The 24,507-nt window shown below is 41.4% G+C and overlaps 1 protein-coding gene across 2 annotated transcripts in view; it reads left to right on the top strand.

The window, feature by feature from the left end:
• The window catches only part of BMPER (BMP binding endothelial regulator), a 150,884-nt gene that overhangs the window by 62,305 nt on the left and 64,072 nt on the right, over positions 1-24,507 (top strand). For both annotated transcript variants that reach the window (XM_074849815.1, XM_074849823.1), the window contains 4 exons: positions 15,247-15,346; positions 18,644-18,753; positions 19,386-19,526; positions 21,810-21,914. In XM_074849815.1, the coding sequence (XP_074705916.1) occupies positions 15,247-15,346; positions 18,644-18,753; positions 19,386-19,526; positions 21,810-21,914 (456 nt within the window). The remainder of the gene's footprint in view (positions 1-15,246; positions 15,347-18,643; positions 18,754-19,385; positions 19,527-21,809; positions 21,915-24,507) is intronic.

Here is a 24,507-nt window from a genome sequence, read left to right on the forward strand (position 1 = left end):
AAATTATTTTGACAATAAAGTCCCTGTAGAGTCTTTGAATTACAAACAAAATGGAGTTGCCAGTCAGGTTCCCCTGGTGTTATTGGAAAAATACCAGCTTAATGTCAGTCAAAATAACTTTTTTTTTTTTTTAAATTAAATGCTTGATTGATCCTAAAAATTAAGAGTTCAGGAATATTAAGTGTAACCAATAACAGAAGTGCTTGTCAAGCACAGAAAAGAGAATAAGAGAAAGCCCTTAGCAATGGCTACTCTAATATCAATTTAACTTGGACACAATTGCAGAGACCTCTTGCAGGCTCACTTGGCAACACTTACCTTCTTCGGTCCTCTATTTCTATCATCCATTGCTATTTTTAGCCCCATCTGTAAGAATATGTTTTTGCCAAGGAGCAAAGACAGGATAAATTGTAGAAAGCATGTAAGCAAACAAAGAAATCACAGAGCTTACAGGACGGTCACAGTTGCAGTTTTGTTAAGCTGCTTCCCATTCCTTGGCTTTGTGTTACCTATTTAGATCATAAAGCTGCTCAGGCAAGAATTGGTCTTTTGGCTTTGTGGCTTATGCTTAAAGCCCGTGGCATATTGTTTGTACCTACGAAAATACATTACTTACTCTTACAGGAGAAGATCTGCACTGCCCCACTCCAAGGAAAACTGGGAACATTTTTGTTAAGTCATTTAGTGATAGAGCTTTGTACAGGCCTATAATGGACTTGGTCTGCCTTTTCTAGGATGTATTACCTAGGTACAGTGCCATGCTAAGAGGTCAGTATGGCCTGCAGGCAAGCCAGGAGTGATGTCTCATCTCTGGACAGCTCAGAATGTTGAAATAAGGAGATTTGTCAGCACCTTCCTATGCAGCCGTGCTGGAGAGGTCTTACTGTCACTAAAATGTCTAGTGTAACAACCTGAGTGTAGTCTGAAGCAAAGGTATCCAGCTGTGGAGAACAGCTACCATTCGGGGTACAACAGCTTTTGGTTATTCAACATGGGCATTTTCATGCCATTGAGTAGTGTACCTGGCTGCTCGCTCTTGTGCCAGGAAGCTATGGGTCTCCAGTGGTAAATCCTTTATCATGTCTGCCAGTGCTATGAAAATAGCGGAGAGCAGTGACAAGTGGTGTTCCTCGGGGGTTGGTGTTGGGACCAGCACTGTTTAACATCAGTGGGCAGTGGGATTGAGCGCACCCTCAGCAAGTTTGCTGACAACACCAAGCTGTACGATGTGATCGACACGCTGGAGGGAAGGGATTTACCATCCAGAGGGACCTGGACAGGCTTGAGAGGTGGGCCCCTGCAAACCTCATGAAGTTCAACAAGGCCAAGTGCAAGGTCCTGCACGTGGGTTGGAGCAATCCCAAGCACAAATCCAGGCTGGGCAATAAGTGGATTGAGAGCAGCCCTGAGGAGAAGACTTGGGAGGTATTAGTGGATGAAAAACTTACTATGAGCCAGCAATGTGCGCTTGCAGCCCAGAAAGTCAACTGCATCCTGGGTTGCATCAAGAGAAGTGTGGCCAGCAGGTCAAGGGAGGTGATTCTCCCCCTCTACTCCGCTTTTGTGAGACCCCACCTGGAGTGCTGCGTTCAGCTGTGGGGCCCCCAACATAAGAAGGTCATGGACCTGTTGGAGTGAGTTCAGAGGAGGCCATGAAGATGATCAGGGGACTGGAGCACCTCCCCTGTGAGGACAGGCTGAGAGACTTGGGGTTGTTCAGCCTGGAGAAGAGAAGGCTCCAGGGAGACCTTATAGTGGCCTTCCAGTACTTAAAGGGGGCTACAGAAAAGACGGGGAGGGACTCTATCAGGGGGTGTAGGGATAGCACAAGGGGTAATGTCTTTAAACTGAAAGAGGGTAGATTTATATTAGATATAAGGAAGAAATTCTTTACTGTGAGGGTGGTGAGAGACTGGAACAGGTTACCCAAAGAAGCTGTGGCTGCCCCCTCCCTGGCAGTGTTCAAGGCCAGGTTGGACGGGACTTTGAGCAACCTGGTCTAGTGGAAGGTGTCCCTGCCCATGGCAGGGGGGGTTGGAACTAGATGATCTTTAAGGTCAAACCCAAACCATTCTGTGATTCTATGAAATGTCTTGGATAGTCACCGTGTCTGAGGTGGCCCAGGTTAGTGACATGTACATGAATTTTGCCCAGAGAAACTTCTTAGCTAGTGTGGTCCATTCTTACAGCTCTAATTTGCTCTAACTGGTCATTAATTGGAATATGTTTTGTCTTGAATTGCTGGTGGTTAGCAGCCACCTTCTAATTGCCATTTGTTCATACATCTGTTCATGGTTTGATTGTACATAATTATCCTTGAGTGATGTTTTCTTTTGGCGTGCATTTCTGTGGGAGGCAATGTGAGTACTGCAGAGCTCCTCTGTCACGTAGGGTAAAGATGTAGGAGATGTTCTTTGTATATATGTAGTGAGTAAGATATAGGGCTTCATGTGCTCTATCTACTAACAGTACTATGTACGTGGTTAAAAGAAGAACAATTACTGTACTAAATACATTAAAATGAATTATAGCATGCTAGCTGTGTGAGGCAGAAGGCTGGACTCCTTGAATTCAGTAGAAAGTTTTGGTTTGTGGTTTTTTTATCTCTTTCTTTCTAGTAACCCCAGGAACTACATACAGCACTTCTGTATGGCATCTCATAACTTTAGCAAATACCGATTCACAGAAATGGAACAGTAAGGTGGAAAATTCCTGTTGGGGAAGTGCAAGCCTTCCTTGTCCCACGAGGAACGTGCCGTGGAAGGCAGCCGCTCTTTATGTCTACTCAGACCTAACACGTGTAGCACCAGTGACATGCTAATAAAACTGTCAGGCCTTGGGACCAGTAATTTACACCCGTGTTTTTAGATTCTCTGTAAGAAAAAAGAAACTCTCCTTATGGATGAAAAATGATGTGTGAATCTGTAAGGCTAGGCTGAAAAGAAGCAGATGCTGACATTTCTAGAGTTAATATTTTTGCCTTAAAAACACATCTGTCATCAGCCTCCACTTATAAGAGCGGAGGAGCACTTATCTAAATAAACATGGCAGCTGTTTTATATGATGGGTCTGTTTTTTAAATAGTAAAAAATATTGTATCATTTTGAAAGGTATAGCTGCCATTAGTGTTAACTTACAATAATAGGTTGGAGTACGTAGCTGTTCTCTGCTTTAAAATAATTTCAAATGACACTTCTTCACATTATCAGAGAACCTCCCTGCAAGGCCAGCGTGAACAGAGGAAAGGTTAATAACTGGAAGTGCGTGCAGCTGAGAGCACTGCAAATGTTGAAAACTTGCTGAGGAGTGAGTTCTGGATTGTAATCTCAGGAGCATATTAAGAAAAAAAAAGAGTAGGGAAAAAAAGACAAGAACTTTTGGAGAAGTAAATTATCAAAGTTCTCTGCCTGTGGGATGAGGGTTACAATATAAATAATTCACATTTTTTCAAATGTCTTTGCTCTGCTAATTAACTTCTTTTCAGTAGTTCAACAAATCCTACGCATAAAATGTATGATTCTGTTTCCTACGGGAATCTTTAATGAGTCACTTTACACTGATTTTAAGACCATTTTACATCATTAGACAGGTACAAAGGAGACTTAACAGGGCCAGGGAGAGACCTACACTTGCAACCAAACCCAAATTTTATTTGCTTGCTCGTAGGGACTACTAATGGCTTTTGATGATGAGGCAGTAAGCCAAATATAAGAATGCATTGTAATTTGCATTTCCAATTGCAAGTGGTGTGACCGCCATTCTTAATATTAATATGATGTAAGTATTTTTTGAAATGTAAAATGCAGAAAGATCTCTCTGTGTGAAGTCCCAGAATGTGAATTCTTCCTTTGGGGTATGTGCCCTCTTCATTAGGCTCTAGAAACATAATCCTTCTTTCTAGACAACCTAATGGTTTCATATGGATCATTTCATTTTTGACTGCTTGGCCTTGCTTTATCAAGAGAATGATGGAGTGCCTTTACCTCAGGCTACGCCTCTATTCTGAAGTGCTTTGGTTAGCAGGATGTTACTGGAAAGGAAGATACAAACATTTCCAACTCCTCTGGCAGTCTTTTTGAATGAAGTTGGCCATGTGCTGTGGCCTGAACATGGCCTATGTATATGGCCTCACAAGAATTTAGATAGACTATCCAGTTTGTGAATGTCACGTCAGCTTAGCTCTGAGATAAGTGTCAAGCTGGCTGGCTTGCCCTAATGGTGCTGATCCAGAGCAAGAACAGCAGCAGGCCTTTAGGCAGGTGCCAGAAGAGCTGGCCTGGCCAAAATATAGCCAGCCCTGGCATGCTATAAGTGCCTAAATGGTTAAACCCATATTTCTGTAAGTTCTACATCATGCCTAAGCTGTCCCTGAGGAACCCACGATCTTTATAGATCTGGGTAATCAGCCTTTTAGAGATGCATTCCTGCCAATGAGAAGCCAGTAATTAGCAACAGGATCCCACCCATAAATTAACAGCAGTAGCTGGATATGAACTTTATTGGGAAAAAAATGGAAGAAAAGGCAGGGCAGACCTGAGCGTATGTCATGGTCCATGCAGGGATGTGAAGGAGGCATGGAGTTCTTAGGTTTTCATCCACCCTCTCCCCATGCATGTGCAGATGGTTTGCAAGCTAGGAAGGAGGGAGACTGTGATTCACCTATCAGTCTTGCTAGCCAGGACTGGGAAATGTCAGAATTTGTTGCTGATGCTTCTGTAAGTCATTACCCCGGAGGAAAGAGGAAGCAGTAGAGGAACTGTGACTTGTAAATGATTCCTAATCAAAGTGCTTCCCAAGGCTATTCCTGGAGAGCCGCAGATTCCTGAGTACTGCTTGCTCAGGCTTGTGTTTAAGACTAAAATATGTTACTTTCCCTTGATCACAACCTAGAGTGTGCCCTACCCTGGAGTAAAGCCAAGCTGTATCTCTGGGGAGGGACAGCTCTAGGTCGAACAAGGCGGTGTAATTGTGCACTGTGATATTAGGGATGTTACTATAGATAAGTACTGTTGGCCTTCAGTGAGTCTAATCCTACAGCAATTCAGGCAGACTGAAACTACCACTGTGACTGTTTTCACTGTAGGAACAATTTCGTAACCTACTGGTTTCATAAAGGTAGCCTAGTTTTCCTAAAACTTTATTTCCAAGAAATCCTCTGAATGAGCTGCAGTTTAGCACTTTCTCTTGCTGAAGTCTGCATAACACTTTAGAGTGTATTTTTAACTCTCTTTGCTAAGTGCTTAGGACAAACAGGATCTCCTGTTAATGAAAACCTTTGATGGATGCTTTGAGGAAGCAGTGCATATGTAATCCTATATTTCCTGAGGTTACCTCAGCAGTATACGTGGAGCATAACATTTAAGGAGGGTACGTGCATGTATAAAGGTCTTGTAAAAAGTTAGAAGTAGTATCCTTATTACTACTATAGCAGCATGATTTATTTTACATGGATGTTCTACAGATACCAGTGTGCTTTATCATCAAACCTTCAGGCAAGGGCATCCATAAATTGTAGAAAGAGCTGGTGAAGGATTAAGTCTCAACCTCTCCAATACCTCATTGCCCAGAATCACTGAAGGAGATTTGTTCTCTTTGCTTTTGAATGGAACAGTGACTTGGTGTGGGCTATTCTGGCAGGTTTTGATCTAGTAATAACTTTTCCAAATTCAGGTGTGTAGGCACCTTCTTCTAAATGGTGTACTTTTTTCCTCTTCCAAGAACAACCCTAGATGGTTTTATTCATGACCTTGTTTATACATTTGCACCTCCAAAAAATGAAGCTTCAAACCATGCAATGAAATGAAGTTCGTATTGTCTACAGGAAAGTATCTGCACCACTGAGAAGAAAGCCTTTATTTTGTATCTAAATGCCAGATGTCAGAATTTGGGCATTTGGAGATTTAATTCACTCAAGTCTTGCAATTTAGTCCTGCAGATAACTTAAGGCGAATTATTTAAAACTAATGCTCTGGGGGAAAGCTGTGTGGATACATCTGTAGAGTTTCATGTTGTGACCAAGTGTTTTAAAGAATGATGATGAAGTGAGAGTCAGAATTGTCACCTTTCTCGGGACCACAATGGTACTAGTATTCTGTGTGTGCAAGAAACACACTGGGGACACTAGAGGGATTTAATAACTGTGTATCTCTGCAAACAGACTGTTCAGAAGGAAAAGCTGTTCTCAGAAGGGAGGCCAGTACTGCACTGTAATGTGGGAATTGGAAGTGGGGGTGAAGGTAGTCGCCAATAGCTGCCAAAGTGGGGGGTTTATAGGAGTACTGTTTACTGTCGGACATAGCAAGAAAAGCTTGTAAGGTAGTATCACAAGCAGAAAGAGAAAAAAAAAAAAAAAGGAAAACCTTTGTGCAAGTTTATCTTATGAAAAGCAAGTGCTATTTATGTAAAGACATTGTGGCAGTGACTATCATTTTGCAAGCATTGGGTTAGGACTTTGAAACATTATGCAAATGCACTGCTGGTGTATACACAACTGTACACCCACTGGACTGTGCTTCATGTGTTCTTGATGCCAATGAAAACAAAGCAGACTCCAACTGATTCAGGGGAAAAGTCATGGCTGCAAGAAGCCAGGACCTGCTTTACAGAGCTACTGCTCTGCTTCTAATAACTGAAGTTAGGAAAGTCCCTTGGATTTAACCCTAACTTTCTTATTGTCTGGGATGGGAGATGAATAAGCTGAAGAAGCTTGTTAATGGTTTTTAATAGTTTTTCTGGCCATAGACAGTGTCCAGCATAACATGTTTTATTGCAATTTTTCATAGAAACAGTTCTTTTTAGAAGAGAAATAAATTATCATGTGGCTCATGGCAAAGCTTCCATAGTCACTGGAGACCTCTGGTGTAACAGCTAAATTAATCACAAATAGCTGAACTCTCTCCTGCAGTGGTATGCCAGAATTGTTTCCTTGCCAATGTCTTTGCTTCCCTTCTGCTGTCCCCACGAAGCTGCTGCTCTTTGCCCCCAGGGTGGTGGAGAGCTCTGCCCCTTTCTGCAGTGTGGGGCTGCCCTCCTGGCCCATTCCTGCTTATGCAGTTATCTTGGCTCACATTTCACCATTGCCCTGTGCAACTTCTGGGACTTTTGTTCAAAATGTTATCCAAAGTGGACTGAAAATCAGTGGAAAGACTCCCACTGATTTGTATGATCTTTGATGCAGTCCTTGCCTACATCCCACCTTAAAATTCAGCTTTTCCACCAGATGTATGTCTTCTAACCTCCAGCGTTATAGAAAGGCATTGTGCTCTAGTGGTGCTGTATGGCGGTAGATCCCTATCCCCGTTTTCCCTGGCAGCGTTCAGAGAGATGACTTGGCACTGTTTGAGTGTGCCCTGTGCAGCAACTGGCAAGGAGATTAGTGGGGGAGGCATAGCCTGTAGAAGGATGTCTGGTTTATAGGAAACACCGTGGGTGGAGGGTACATGTGGTGGTACCTGTGGCTGTGGCATTTCTGTTAAGTAGCTCTCTATTAATAAAGAGCTAGTTTTAATTTCAGAAGTCTGAAGCCTTTTGATACTACTACCCAGCATGGACTATATAAGGTGCAGCAGCAGCAATCAGTTTAATGAGACCTGCAGCAAGGAAGAGTTTGAAATGGCAGCAAGTGATGGAGGTGATGTGAAAGGATTCAAACTAGAGGAAAAGCTGGATTTGAGATGCTGGCCAATCATTTCCATGCTGAAAGCAAGAGCTAACCTGCTATTTAGCACTGAGCATTGTCGTTAAGGTTGAGAAAACGAAGGTAACTTTTTAGATACTCTCTCACTGGGAAAACAATTCTGAGAAGTGATGCTGCGTTGCTGGGAATAATGCCTGGGATAATTAAACAGCCCACAAAGGTTTTTGAGGAGCAGTGTGAATCCACACATCTCTGAGCTGTAGAGAGGTACTGTGAAGTTTTTTAACTCACTATCAACTAGCAGAAAAAGGAATAGGCACTTATATTACAGAGTTGAAAGCTCTGCCTTCTGCATGTAACTTTAGAGACATTAGAGTACCTAATGAAAGACAAAATAGTTTGTGGGACACGTTATTTCTGCTTGCAAGAGAGATTTGTTGAGAGAAACAGATCTACTCCTGGAAAAAGCCTGAGCTGTTGAACTGTCCAGGAGAAGGATCAATAAAGTAACAGCTCTCAAAGGAGAACAAGTATGTGGGCTCCAGCTGGAAGCATCCAGCACTCAGAGTAGTTGAGGGCCAGTCTCAACACAGGTATCATGAATCTGTGTAGGTACTGGGCAAAAAAACCCAGGAAAGATAAGAAGAAAAGTACCTCGTCCCATGGGAATGGTGAAATAGGTGTGGGACACAGACCTGTCTTATGTCCCATTGACCCTGCTAACCTAGGAATAGAGATATTCCAGGAGCAGCAGAAGTAACAAAGCTCTGTTTCTAGAGATATGTGGCCCTTGCTCCTTTATCTGCCCTAACTGCAATAATCTGAGCTTTCCTCCAGCACCTCCGTGACATGAGCACCAAGCAAAAGGCAGGAGGTTTGGGAGATGCTGCTGGACAGCCAGCTGGTGCCTAACACTGGGGGATGCTTTCTGGTGTTCTTTGTGGGAAAGAAACTGGGGACTCTCTACTGTCTGCAGCAGTCCGGTTTTGACAAAATTTGTAGGAACTTAAAGTCTTCGAGATCTTAATGTCATTTTGATTTTTGCTATTTTATCTCTATTTACCTTTTTCAGAGGAATCCCTTGATATTTGGGGCTGGAGCTGATGAGGGATTCACAAGCTACAGGTGTGCCTGGTTTGTGTCTGCATAAGCCTTCTTTCCTTAGGAAATCAGCCTGAAAGGGGAAGAGTACACACCGCGATTAAACCTTTCAAGTCTTCCAAGTGAAGAGGGGCTATTTACAACATCACTTTCAACAGAGCCAAGAGCTCAGCATGTAAGCCCTGGAGGAGAGAGGGCTGCTGGCTGTTCAGCTGTTAGACTCTGTAGCTAGGCTGTTGGGTCAGTGAGCTATTTGATTTCAGCCGGATTGTGAAGCCAGATGCAATATAATCCCAGCAACACTTCTGCACAGTGCTATTAGACTGGAGAAATATGACCAAGTGCTGGTTGCACTGAGTCCCTTGGCTGAGAGCAGAGCGCTGCGTGACCTTCCCCGAGGAGCCCTTCTGCAGTTCCTGCAACTGTGAAATTTTAGGAGCATTGTCTCTGCCTGTGCATACTTAAAGGAAGCTACTGTGCAACCCAAGATTTTATTTTCCAGAATGTTCCCTTTCACCCAAGGCAGTAAATACCCTGGTCCTCCACCTCCTCCCATAGGAGGGTCAGTGCAAATTGCGTTTCGAAACTTGAAAGAACCAGGACCAGCAGCTCCCCAGCAGTCTGATTTCAAAGTGGAGAGCTATACCTTGCAACAGCATGCTCTCTAGGAGGATCCTGTGATATTTCAGCAAACACAGCACAGCACTTCCCTCTGAAAAATGAAAATGTCTTTTCTTCATCTAAGCAATCCCAGGAAATGTGGCTTTCGAGAAGTGGAATAGATGGCAGGAGTGGATTGGCTTAGCACTTACACACGTCACTTTGTACACATGGTGTTTGATGGAAAGCATGACAGTATTTAGAGGCTTCATCCTACCCTAAATTACTAACTAATGAATAATTTAGTTAATTCCTCAGCAGCTGGATACAACCACATACAAATTAACTTTCAAAAGAGGAAGGCTTTTCAGTTCCTGGTTTTAGGTCAAGATGTTCTAACTCTATGACACTTTGCAACAGCACTTGCATTTGCTAGGAGATCAGGGACATGAATTTACAGTAGTTGGAGACAACTAATCGAACTTTCTTATTAATACAGCTTGTTGATGACACAAAGAGTACACCTAACTACTTGTATCATAAGGGTGCATATGGAGAGAGAGGTGGTAGAGTCAAACTCTTTTACCTGCTAACGGTGGAGTTCTTTAGGTTTCTTCCGGCTTTGTCAAGGAATGCCTTCGCATCAGACTGAGAGAAAATGGTGGGAAAGGATAGTTTTAAGAATTGTGCCTTTGCCCCAGAGTTTGCTCTAGAAATTTATTCATAAGAATCTTTCAGTTTACCCTTTCTAATCTGTATAAATTTTAGGTGATTTTTAAGATATTTAAGACAATAATTTTTATCCACACTAATCTGCATGGCCTGGTATTAAAATGAAGGTGAGTTCTTTAGAGCATTTGCTGCACATGCAGTCTTAGGACACCACTTTAGACTGTCACTAGGACCACTTTCTAAAGCCTTCCTATAGCCGTGATAGATATCTCAGCAAATATGGTTTGAGATCTAGATCCAGAGCTTAAAAATCTAGCACACACAAGGCAGTACAAATACCTGCTGTTTTGAACTAAAGCTCGAGGTCTCACTATTCTGAATTTAATCCAATACGTTCTAAAGAGGCGTTTTTAAAATCCTAGTCTAGACAATAGATCAGGCTGCGGGGATGTCGGAAGCTCTGGCTTGTCAGTCTGTCTGCTGAACTGATTGATGTGCTGTTTGCTTTTATGCTGACAACTGTTTTGCTATTTTGCACATTTCCTAAAAACCTTCTCCCTCCCGTGACCCTTCCAGAGAACTCTCACTGTGCACAACGGCTGTTTCAGGGACCCTGAAATACTATGTAAGGGTGACGTTATTCCCAGAGGCTGTCTGCCACATACTGCACTAGCATTCCTGTAAGAACCGGAGTGTCTTTCATCTGATTTGGGAGAGAACACCTATTTTATTTCCAGATTAAAGCCGCACTCTAAATACAGTATCCTCTCACTTTTGTGCCTGAAGTCTGCTTACATGACACATCAGGGACTGTACATCTGATAGTAAACTCAAGGTATGGGTTTACAGTCATGTGATTCCAGGGGTGTTTTGAAGATGTTTGCATAGTACACGTTGCTGACCTGTTTTATGTATTTATTACACATTTGGGAGGCAGCGGAAGTCTTTACTATCCCACATTAGTTAATACGTCAGACAGAGCTCCTGGTGACCAACAAGTGTATGCGAGCCAATATACGATCCAATTCACATAGGAAGCCTTATACACAGTAGCAAATGTGGTGTAGTGAAATAGGAGTCCTGGTATGCCTTAATCTTTTCTTTCCAGAATGGTAATACTCATCATTATCTGAATCTCAAGTGATAGGTCTATCTCTTTGTCAGCGGATTTCTATTCATTGCCTTTATGCCATTGCTGTCACAAAAATTATGTCTCAATATGTTCATGGTGGCTGTAGTAACCTGCACTGTGCTAGAGTGGTTGAAGACAAACAGTCATACAGTTGTGGCTTCTCTTGCCACTGGCATGGGACAGACTTACTCAGTAGTTGACCCTGTTGAACTTTTAAAGGTAATTTTCATTCTGGTGGCATAAAATCTTTATTCATAGCTGGAGAAAACCTTGAACATCTGTCTTAGTTCTTACAGCAACCCCTGCTGAGGCTACAGTGTGCATCTGACCTTGCTCTAGATGTCTGGAATATGTATCTTGGAGTTAAGAGAAATGTAATTTTGATAATTCTCTATAATTTTTTTCCCCTGTAAGGATAGCCTCACTGGTAGCAGATTAAACCTTTCACACTTCTTCTAGAATGAAAGTTTAAAATAAATTCCTACAATCCACTGTGGACTGAACCCTAACTTAGACAAAATGTTCTGCAAAATCAATGGAAATTTACCTTCTGTTGGAGGATTAGCAGAGTCTCTCAAGCACAAGTTGAACATAGGGCAAAACTAGGGAGGTGGTTTTTTTAGATGATTTATAGCTTCACTAAAGCACAGAGATAAAGCCAGAAAGTGAAATGGAAAATGAGATGCCCACAAGAAACATGAGTCTTGATAATACTGAAGTTAAGCTTTAATATTAAATAACATGTATATAAAATATTATTAAGTTTAGACATGCCCATTATCAGTAGCAAACAAATTGGGACTATGGAAACCTCTGTCCTGAGATTTCATGAATGCTTTCTGCTGTTGGTCGTCACTGTTCTCGCCCCCATGGTAGATGAAACCCAAGGCTTTTGGAGATTAATTACAGCAGGCTCCCAACCTTTAGGGAGTTTTTGGACAGACAGTTTTTTTCTGCAGACGTTTTTCTCTCTGTCTGTCCTAACACACAGGCCATGAATCAGGCACATGGGTAGCCTGCCCAGAAACTACACTCTCAACTCTCCAAGTTTCTCCTTCTTTATTGAACAGTGAAGTGTCATAGTTGAGGTGGGAGCTTAGCAGAAGTGGATGGATGGGTAGCTACACTAGCTCCGTGCTTTCATTTTAGGTCTTTCTCAAAGATGGACCTCTCGTGGGAGAGTTAGAAATTGCAATTTCATCTTCCCCTCTCTTCTGTCTCTTGAGAAGGCTGCTGAGATGAAAGAATACCTCAGTCCCTACCGCCCTCTGAGCCGATGCCAGGGAGCCTCTTGCTTTGTTTGGCAGATACGAGGTGGCAGCAGGAGTTACAGTGTTTTTGTTTGTCTCTGAGGTGGAAAGTGAATCTTTTCATTGTAGACTAGATTTCTTACAAAATCTGTTACCTCCAGAGGACTGTGGACTTGCAGCAGCATCCCCTGATTAAGACTTCATGTAACTGTTGCTCAAGGATTTATTTGCCTAGTTCTTGAATAGCATTTCTCACAGGAAGCAGATGTCACTTGTGCTTTATTGGTCTGTGCTGGCTTCCAATTCAGGTTTGGTTTTACTGGAAGGTGTTGCTTCGGACCTGGAATATTCTGGCTGCCTGGGAGATGTTATGCTTAACAGGGAAATGTGAGCTAAAAGCTGTAGATGTAATTGGGAGGTGGAGGAGGCAAGGTGTTTACTGTGCAGTTCCCACCCTGGCTTAGGCCATCCAGAGCAAGCCTTTCTGCTCTCTGGAGTTATTTTTTCCCTTGATTTTTTCTGTTGAACTTTTGTTGCACTTTTTTCTATGCGGCTCTATTCCATGCAATTTAAAGCACTGGCAGGACTAGCTAATCCTGCTTTGAAAACTCATATTCTGAATGCTTTGTGAGTTTTGAATTGAGATGTCTGAGGCTTTTAAGAAAATAGAAATATTCTGTAGATTTTGACATTTCCTTATAGTGCCCAATGAGCTATCTCTCTAAGCTCTGTAGGGCAAGTAGAATTAGTCTTACTTTAAATGGTACATGTTGATTTGTTTCAGACTGTTTTTGAACTTGCACCCTAGCATGATATTCAAGCCTGGAAGAGCCTGTCTGGGACAGCAGCAAGTCAGAAAAAGCAGCATTACAGCTGGAAGCAGGAGAAGCAGTGGGGTAAACAGAGAGATGCAACTGGACTTAGTTTTGTGCAGAGGAGGGGCCAGTAACAAAAGGTTAAAAAGGAGCTATAAACAAAAGGCTGAAATGAAGAAATATTCAGTATTATCCATGGCATTTTGTATTTAAAAAAAAAATATCTATGCAACAGGCTGCAAAGGCAATGTCTCAATAATGTGCTCAGCCTGAGCTTTGATACAGTCTGTCAGAGGAACAAGACTCTAGAGCAGTTCTATAGAGGCATAGGGTATGTGAGGATTAAGTACAGAAGCAAGGTTGCAAGAAAGGACCAGTGCTCACCATGTTTTGGAGCATTGCTTTATCTTCCATAGATGTATCCCTGATCCTGTCAGCAGGCTGAATGAGGCCTCCATGCCCTACTTTCCCATTTGCTGAATTGTCACCGAAATTTGAACTTTGTCTTTTAGCCTTTTTCCCTGGGCTGAATGACGGCACTGCTTCGGAGAGCCCTTCTTTGGTATTTTCTCTTTCGTTCTGCACCTGTGTCTCTTTTCACAGGGCTATTCCCTGAGCATCATAAGGAACATCAGTGAAGAATTCATTTAGTTTTGTCAAGTTTCTGGTCTGACCCTTAATTTAGAGCAGTCATTTCAGTCTACAATAAACTCTGTGTTCCTGCATGCCGCAGTGAAAGAATTATGAGCAGTCCTTAGCCATGTGCATTCAGGATGCTTTGGTAGCCCCATGGGACAGCTAGACTTCAGTGCCTGAAAACTTATTATAGAATGGGGGTACAGTCAGTATGTTATTTTCTGTATAATAGTGTATATGTGGGTCTGCCTGTGCGTAAAAGCTTTTACATGATTCACTGAGGCCATTAGGAGTGGAATGGCATACTATCATTTCAGGCACAGAGCTCTTCAAAATGAACAGCTTTTTCCATCTTTCCCCAGGGAGCCCCGAGAGGCATCCAGCATGTAGGTGGGAGGAGACTGTTCATAAGTCTTCCATCACAGCATCCAGGAACACAAAGCTTATTATTGGGATGAGCCTGCGGCTCTGGGTGATAAATAAGGCAGGACAGTTAGATGAAAAGGGCTGACTTCTCTTGGTAAGACAAAGGTGGACTGATTTTTAAAGTTTAACAACCTGGACCTCTCATGAGTGTATGGAGCACATGTTGGTAGAGGGTCCAGAGCTAAACACAGTGTTCTATAAACACGGTGAAGTAATCAGGCAACAGAGCAGAATAAAAACTTTAGACATATCTTAGACATATATTCTGTGCTTTTGTCTTTGCTGTGTTTTTTGCTTCTCTCTGTTTCTGATATTCATTAATACACCAGGATATATCCAGTCCAGGTTGCTTATTTTTTTATTCTTCTTGCCTCATTCATTCTCAAAATTTCATATACCCTCTTGGTTTTCAGTCCTCTGAAGCAGACCTTCTGGGTTTGCATAGTTGCACTTGGAGACTAACAAGAATGTGCTTTCTTAAGTGATTTGGCTTATTTGGTTTCTGAGGTCATGGACATAGCAGAAGAACACCTGCTCTCATCTTGCTTCAGCACTTAATCCCTGTCCCAGACAAGCCTAGAAGGGCATGGCACAGGAGATGAAGAATAATGTAAAAAATTGCTCAATAACTTTTTTGAACATCCGGAAAGGTTCATGGATAATGATTTTATTCTCCCTGGTTTTCTCATATCCACACCAAGAAATAAGATAGAAAGACACTGTTTCTTCAACCATTACATTCATTGCTTGAGAGAATGAAAAAATATGAATAATCCAAGGTCTCTGCAAGCAATATAGAAAGTGTCGAAGGACAGTTGTACACGTTCGTTGTATGCCTGATGCAAGCAGAAATTTCTGTTGGCAAATACCACTTTGTCTAAGGCTTTTCAAGACTTGCTACCAGTCTGTGTGGGTGTGTGCATGCCTACTTGACATTTTGCTTTATTTTTTTTTTTAACTGAGCCTATTTTCCTTCAGGGTGGCAGGACACAGTGCATCCAAGAAGTCTGCCCCATTCTCTCGTGTCCCCAGCACCTCAGTCACATTCCTGCTGGACAGTGTTGCCCCAAATGCTTAGGTGAGTGTGTTTTTCCTGGGAATTTTGTAATTAATACAATATGTTTCTGAGTAACATCTTTTATACCAGTATTTCACAATACTGGTAAATTGTGGGAGGTGGAAGAGACAGTATTGTGCAGTGGAGTTTATAATGTACAGGTTTAAACAGGTACTCAGGGTCAGTGTGTAGGGTTGTGATGGGTGGTACTAAGCAAGCAGCCGCAGAAGAGCATTTGAGCATAGACCAGTTGGCTTGCTTAGAGAGACAAATATAGACATGTTTCCCACCTTCATTACACATGTTTTACAAAGGGGGTTGAGGCGGGAGGAAATGTTTTGTTGGAGTCTGACACAAGAAAAAGACCTCACCCTCTCATAATTTTATTTGAGTGTGCATTTGCATTCTTGTTTTTGAGGAAATGCAGGTCAGAGGAAACTTCTGGACTGAAAATGCATTCTTAGAAGCTGTTGTCAGAGAGGCCAAGGACCCAGGAGTCTGCCTTCTTAAGGTGGAATCACAGTTTCAGCCAGGAATATTTTCAATTACGTCTTTCCAACACATTTTAAAGCAGTAAGTCAGAGGCCTCTAAGAAGGGCTAGTTCTTCCAAGTCATGCCAAGGAAGGCAGTGACTTTGGAGAGTCCTTATTTTGCACTTACAGTGTCCACAGATCCCACATGTTAACATTCCTCAAGCATGTGTCCCTCTATTTCATAAACAAGGAGCACTTGCATCCTACCAAGTAAATTAGCTTTAATTTGCTGTACGAGGTTATAACCAGGTTTGAAAAATTTTCAGAGCTGATAACTCCCCGTTCTTCAACAGAAACTTTTTGTCATTTTGACCCTATCTTTACTACTTTCCAAAGTCTCTTTTCAGGGGTAGGTTAGGGGTACAGAGAAGTCTGGCCTTGGTAGCAGCAAGCCATAGAGAGTTCCAGCTTCTCATAATACTGAACATTTTTGACTGCTTGAAACAAACCTAAATTTATTTATTTATTTATTTGTTAATCGAGAAGTCCTATAGATAAATATTTGCCTGGAACATTTAACCGCGACACCAAAGAGTAATACAGTAGAGGAATGAAATGGAAAGGAGAACAGTCCAAACACTGAGCTTCTATTCTGGCTGAGGACATTTTTCCTTTCCTTCTGTAAACTCCCCTTGTGCTCTCCACCCCATGCTTTTCCTAACTGAACCTTCTCCTCCTTGGTCTAGGCATTGAAAACCCAGCTTTAATTTTTGACTGCTTCATGAGGATTTTTCTACATTCTTTTTTCCCTCTTAGAAATGCCTGTAAATAAGTTCACTAATAATAATGATTTTAATTTTATGTGGTCTTTGCTGTAAAGCATGTCATATACCTGTGAATAGATAATGTCTATTCACAGGGACGTGTTGAGAGTTCTGGAGTGGAGGTAGAGCTGAGGGATATGTAGCACACTGCATGGAAGTTGGGAAAGAGAAATGTTTTCAGGGATGATGAGGCATAGTTTTTAAAGTAACATGTGGAGGACCTCCCTGCAGTTGAATTCCTGGTACTCAGCGTATATAGCTTAGAAGAATGCTGTGGACTCTACTGGGACTTGAATTATTAGTTTAACTAGTGGTTAGGAGCCAGCAAAGTCAACTATTAAACCAATATCTTCACCACCACATCTTTTAAAGTGGTAGCTCCTTTGTCAGTGTTTTTTTACCAACTATATGAACTGGGTTGGCCACCTGGTATTGTGCTGGGTGGTTTGCAAGACATGGCAAGAGGGTGTGAGAGAGAACTGGACTTCGTTCACTTGTTGACATAAGTTATGCAGCTGAAGTCCTGGCCCCACATAGAGAGGTAGAAGTGTTGTTACAGGCAGGACTATGGCTGGGCTTTGTCCATAAGTGGTGTGTATGGATGTAGAGCGGTTCTTTTTAGGGCTACTGAGCATCCTCAACTGATTTCATATGTCAGTCCTGCAAGAGAAATTAAGCCTTTTCAGAAAGATGCACATACAGTAAAAGGAAAACTGGTTAACCAAACACAGATTAATCCAAGGTAGCTAATTTGCAAGAGAGAGATGTTCAAATTGTGTCTAACTGAACAATAGCAATTATCTCTTAACTTTTGTTTAATAGTTATTTTAACATTAGATTTGTAAAAACTCAAGGCTAATCCAATGGATTTTGTTGTGTGCTTATCCTTTTGCTCACTAATAGAGAAAAATGAAACCTTTGTCTTTGAAACTGTTCTACATTTATCAAGAATTATTGAATTACAGTGTGTCGAGACCTGGTGGTTTGAGAGCTAAAGTATTGGCCTAGTACTTAGTGACTTCTTGTATGTATTTACAGTAGCCATTCCCTACCCCGGAATTGATGCCTGTTTAACATCAGACCTCAGAAATGATAAGCTGGGAGACTGGCAGCCACTCATAAAGAACTTACTAGTTGGCTGCCACCAAAAGTAGAGAGGGGAAGGTATTCAAAACCAGAAAGATAAGTGTAGTGTTTGTGTAAAGAGCTGATGTTTATGTATCCTAATGGTCACTTGTTTAAAATAACCTACTAAGAAAGAAGCTGAGGAATAAGAGAAGCTTGCAGAACCGCAAAGTGTGTTGCCACTTGGATCTGAAAGTGCTTGCAGGACCGCAGGACTTCAGGGAGGTTTTGATATTGATGCTGCCTTCCTTGTATAGTGCTCTAAACCTTGCCTCGCTCTCATGAAACCCAAATATTTTAAGGGTTATGGAAACTAATGCGTATGATGCCCTCATTCTGTTCATAAATGATGCAAATGCCTGTATTTCTTGCAACGTTGTGACCCACACCAAGCTATCTTATTGAGACTGGACAACACCTATCTATTTTTTACATCAGTGTTACTGAGTTGATTTAGTTTGGCTGCTGTGAACCCCTGAGGTAGATATGCTAAAACCAGTTAAGGCTGCTTTATTTGATAAGTTATTGCATTAAGTTAAAGACTGTTTGAACTAGTTTAAGTGTAACTACCCTAAGAGTTTGCAGTGCTTACTTATTCCTTTAGCTGCACTGTGCACTTTATAATGAGAAGGAGAAGAAAGATTTTTCCAATATAAACATCCTATAAATCATATTTATATTCCCTCCTATGGTAGAATTTGTACAGATGAATGTGTGCTAGAAGAACAGTGAACTGTTAAAAGTACATGTTTTTTTCACACCAAAATGGAAACACATAGCAAATGACACATTGCACATGAATTTGGTCTGGTGACAATAAGCCCTACTATTTTTGTTGACAATATGGCATCTTTTCAACCACATTCTGTTTCTATTACTGTTTATTTATATTCAGGGCAGAGGAAAGTGTTTGACCTCCCATTTGGAAGCTGCCTCTTTCACAGCAACGTGTATGATAATGGATCCTCATTTATTTATGACAACTGCACAATGTGTACATGCAAGGTAAGTCCACAGTGCTTTGGTATTGTGTGCTGCGGCTTGTCTGACTTAGCAGTAATTCGTAGGGCTGTGGGACTGTAAGCCCTGATACTGTTCTTCTTTGGCATCTTGTGTGGTCCCTGAGAATCTGATCTGAAGAGCACTTGCAGTTGTGCTAGGAAAGTTAAAGTTACTGACTGCCTCAGCTGAGCCATGATGCCTGATTCTGTGTGATGCAAAATGAGGTTACTCAGACTATGTGATCCTCTTTACATTTACATTACAGTGGAAGAGGAGCTTCTAAATGGTGAATTACCACATCTCTGCTGAAGGACAGTGATTTTTTTTTAGTTCCCTAACATGACTGTGGCCACTTGCACTTTTGCACCTAGGCAAAAAAATGAAAGCGTCACCAAATCAGTAAGATTTTGCAGACCAACAGAAGTACAAGCTGATCTTTAGCTTCACAGACCATGAAAGATTCCCTTAATCCAATAAATAATTTTTATTTTCTCTGAGCTGACCTATTCAAAACAGTTGGGCTGTAGCTTGGGTGGATGCAATGATTAAGCAAGCAGAAATGTTATGGCAAGGACACACAGGAGCACAAATATCTTGGTGATGATTTAATGATTTCCTTTTGTCCTTTTACCTAGGATTCAACAGTGATATGTAAGAAGAGGTGCTTACTTCCTGGTGAATGCAATAAAAGCAAAGACCACTGCTGCAAGGAGTGTGTCTCATATATCTCTCCTGAGGAAGTGAAAGTGTGCAAGTTTGGCAATAAGATCTTCCAGGTAAAGTTTCAGGTGTGGCTTAAGAATAGATGCTATTGTAACAGCTGAAACAGCATGAGTTTACTGTAAGTTAGTATTGTGGCTTGTTTTTTAGCAGAATCCTCACCATCCTGGTTGATGATGGAACGATCAGAGACAAAGCTTTGCAAAATTTGCCATCTGCTATTTTTTTTCTGAGTTTGTGTAAATTCTGCTCATACACAGTAGTTAAAGATTAGTTCCTTCTTGATGTGACACGTTGTCTCCCTCTCTGTACGCAGAGATTCAAGCTGCTGTTTCATGACAAGTAGTGCATTTTTAGTATGAGATAGTAATGCTCTGGTTTCCCAAACAAACACTGATATTCATGGAGAAGATATTCTGAGTGGTATGTAGGCTTTATCTACTGAGCCAGAGAATCTCTTCCATAGCTGAGCCAACAGGATCTTTGCGAAGTTCCTCTTGGCTGAAAGTTACTCATCTTGATTTACTACATTTCACATCTCTGCTAAGGACAGCACCCCTGACATCTTGTATTGGAATAGCCATGTAATAACTGTTACCTACTGCACTCTCACCCAAAGTTTTCAAGTCACAAGGGATTCCCTGCAGAACACTTCTGCTATTGCAGAGACCCTGTTTGTTTTTCCAAGTGGTGCGGCTTTTTTCACACTGTGTCTGAAAAAGATTCTGTCACCTCATGGGCCATCTGTGAATTAAGAGACCCTTGAATCAGATCAAATGTTAAATCCTTTGTGAATACTTGGTTTGCTCAGCCAGAATTGCTTCCCATTTATTCCATCTTTTGTGTACATAGCCGAAGTGTTTATTCTGGAAATTACATGTGAACCTACTGTATGCTGAGACTATACTCCATCTGATTGGCACTTTCACACTGGTGCTATTGTGCTTCAGGAACAAATGCCCGCTTCTTAGGCACCCAACTAAAATATTCTGCTTCTTGTGAAGATTTTATTATATTACCAAGTATTATATGAAGTAAGAAAAAATAACGAGACAGTACACCCATTTCTGGCCTCATGTGCAAAAAGGTAAACCCAGCATTGCTCTGTTGAAGTTAATCATCAAACACAGGTAGAATGGGCACAGCGAATGTGTTTTTGCACTCCTGTGCAAAACCAGCTGTGAGACAAAAAATCAGGGTAGCTGCATGCAGTCAGTTGTGATATATTCTGGTATCTTAGCAGATGCTTGGAGAGCAGTCATTAGAGGCCCACAAGAACATGGGCTGCATCAAGAAAACCAAGCAATTGTAACATGGCCTGGAAATAAAAAATAGGGAAAAGACAGCTGTTGACCAAGCATGCTGTGCTGAATAAGTTAGGCTCCTTGGCATTTCAGATTTAGTCTGTTTTTCTCTCTGGTCAGAACATCATGTTGAGGTGGGCACGTAATTGTTCACAGCTGTCTGGTTGGACAGCCTGTTCCTGTCAGGTCTATCTTCACCCTTCCTTCACAGCAGCCCTGTAAACAGAAAACATGCACATTTTGGCTCTAAGCAGGCTAGCACAAGACTGTAAGTGGGTGAGACAGAATGTTTTAGGAACCACACTTGGCAGATGCAACACTGTGTAAAAAGGAGTCGGGGCAGTTCCACAATCAGTCCTTCCCAGGTAAGTGGGGATGAGAACATGAGGCATATTTTACTCTGCACCTAATACTTTAAGAGCCATACATAAACTGTCCTACCTGCTCTGCATTTGAGAAGTTCAGCACTGTATCTCTTCTAAACATTTTCACATGTTTAGTGGATCAAGTATCTGTGAAAGTGCTGTAAGTAATCTAAATTAGAATTCGTTATTCGACCATTCCTGCCCTAAGTCAAAATGATGCTGCATCTGGGAATAAATTTACTATATGCTGACATCTTAATCAAATACTTTCACGTGCAACAACTTAAAGACATCACTCAACCCAGTGAATCAGATTTTTCTAATTATGTGAGCTTAAATGAAAATTTGTGGTAGGTGTGATCACATCTCAGACACATACTGGAGAGAAAACAATGCAAATAATCAGGACACTAATGAAAAATGCAAATGTGATTTGGTTAGCCTTGAGAAAATTAATTTCTGACCTAGAGGGCCAAGGGGAAGAACACCCTGCTGAATTTGATCTTTGTCTTTAATCCGACTGGCCATGGACAGACACCTCAAAATAATTTAGACTAAACAATGACACAATGCCAACAGGGAAAGTCATCCTTTCTTGTGCAATGATACATTGCTGAAATAGCTTCCTGTTGCCACCCCAGCTGATACTATATCATGTTCCCTCCTGCAGGATGGAGAGATGTGGTCCTCTGTGAACTGCACCATCTGTGCTTGTGTGAAAGGCAAGACAGAGTGTCGCAAGAAACAGTGCATTCCAGTCAGCAGCTGTCCTCATGTGAGTTTTTTTAAAGAACAGAGCTTTCTTCTCTTTTTTTTCTCCACCATTATCTTTTTCAGTGTTTCTTGGAAGTGTGTGCATGGCAGTGGGGCATGCAGACTGGAAAGAAGGGATCCTCTGGCATATTAATTTAGGCTGGCATTCCCCAAGTGTGCTACTGCTTCCTGCCTCTGTCCTTGCTCTGAAGACTCTGTGCTCCTTTTCTCCTCCTCCCTTTAACTTTCTCTGTCTCAGGTATCTGCATTGGAACATCTCTTTCCCATATATTTAATAGCTTTATAGAGTGGGGAGATGACTATGTTAATATTTCAAGAGCATGTATATTGTTACGGCAAGCCACGGGAGATTGTTGTATTTGCGTTTCTCAGTGCATATGAGGCTTAATACTTGGTTGAAAATGTAAATTAGACAAAGCTAAGCAAATTATTTCAGTCAAGCCATGCTACTTTCTCTATGGTTGCAGCCTGAGTATTTTTTATTTGAAAGTCTGAAGTGAACCCAAAAGAGTGGTGTAATTGTAACTTTACTTAATTGCTTCAAAAATTAGCATTACTTGAAACCTCGAGCTAAAGTCAATCTTTGTTTCTGTCACTGACAAATTATTTTATTTTAATGGCTCAAGCTTTCAGAAGAGGGAGCTCTAAATAGCACCTCATGTAGGGGCAGATCGTTGAACAGAACTGCAGAAGAGAGAGCCAAGTCGTTAGTATTACACCTTCTCAGTGTTTCCTTCTCCATCCTGGAAGCCAGTGGGGAAAATATGAGTCACAGACACCTAGGTATAAAATTTTAAATGACAAACTCTAGTTTGTAAAATTTTATACGTGTGAACTTTTGACAGCCAGAAGCAGTGGTAGAATAGAGAGCCTGTACCTTGGCACTCCCTGTTCTGCTGTGACAGTTAGCTGCAAGAGTGATGCTTGCATCCTCAGAAGAGGGGACATCCTTTTCCTGTCACTCTGGCACTCACTGCAGAGGGCAGTTCTCCTGTTAATGGGCCTCACGTGAGATGTTCCATACATTTTGGGAAGTGTGAACAAATGGAGCTGCTTTTCTGGGAACCTGATGTGGCTCATGGCAATCAGGTTTGCTCCCTTCAGGCCATTCACAGTATAAGCAGGAGGTGAGAGCTTGGACTCTTCCAGTCTCTTCAAATTATTTGTTGGCTGAGAACCTAGCACACACTGCATCTCATTTATATTTTCCCTATGCTGATGCATTTCCAACATTTAAGATGCTACTGAGATCAAATAACTAATATGGCTTAATATATATCTTAAGTGAAATACAGCACTTCAGCAGTACCCATATATAAATTTGTGCATTGAGGTGATCAGCTGAAGATGATCTAAAATGAAAATAGTGGTGGGTAAAAATTCTGCAGCAAAAAGTCCTGTGGCAGGAACTGACTGATGAACTTGTTCAGTGCTGCTACGCGATCTGCTCCAAGGTTAATGTGAAGTCCTAAACTTCCCTAGACCTTCGAGTTGAGTCTTCAGACAAGGTCCAGTTCCTTAGGTCTGAAAAGACCAGCTTTGTTACCCAGCATCACCATTCCTTCCAGTATCTAACCAGTCAGCCTGCTTCGTGCCTTAAAATGGAGTCTACAGCAAGCTGCATGCAAACCCACCCTTCTCCACAGGTACACATTACATTTCTCTCTTCCAAGCTAAATTGGAAGGACAAGTAGGAGAAAGAATGTAAATTCTAGAGTGAGATTTGTTTTCCTATTCCAAGTGGGTACCAAATAATTTTAAAGCAAATAATGTATGCTAGTGGATTTAAATCTTTTACTTTTCATCTATGCTCCACTCCCTTTGATGAGATATTCTGTCACAAATCTATAAACGTTAATTAAACACATCACATTATTCAAGACACAGATATGTTAGTGATTCTGATACTAAAAGTCTGGATATCATGCATAGAGTTATGCTGCTGTCTCTGCAAACTGTAGGGGTGTGAAGTCCATTTCTTTTCTCTCTTCACAATACTTCTGGCAGTGAGCAGTCTCTACTGACGCTTGAAGACTGCTGTGGAATAAAATGCTGTTTAGTGTCCCTTAGGGTGTCAGGCCACATAAAATTATCTCATTAAACAGTGTTGTGATACACACAACTGAGTGTAAAAGGATTGAAGATTCACAAGGAATTTACAATATTATTCCTTGACTTAAATGCTCTACCATGCAGTCTTAATACTCTTTGCATGATGTGGGTGTTTTTGGTGATGGAATATTATGTAATTGATCAACACAGATTTTTGGTCAATTATTTCTCAAAAGGATGAGTTTCAAAGTGGTAATTCTGCAGAAATTTCCAATACTGTGCAACCATTTGTATTATTCAACATGTTGGATGTTTTTGAAGACAGTTTCTGCCATTTCTTTAATTTTCTTCATATGGCTAGGCACATTTTTCTGTTTCTTTTATTCTTTCGCAGCATTTAATCCTGTATCAGTAATTACAGGAAGTGTCTTTCTCAGCTTCTTTTCATCTGCAGCAGAGGCAATATATCTCGCAAATTCAATCCCTCCTGTCATATTTACAGTAAAATCAGTCCTCTTTGGGCTTCTAGTGAGCCTTGTGGC

Source organism: Strix aluco, chromosome 1 (assembly GCF_031877795.1).
Source record: "Strix aluco isolate bStrAlu1 chromosome 1, bStrAlu1.hap1, whole genome shotgun sequence".
NCBI classification, from domain to species: domain Eukaryota; kingdom Metazoa; phylum Chordata; class Aves; order Strigiformes; family Strigidae; genus Strix; species Strix aluco.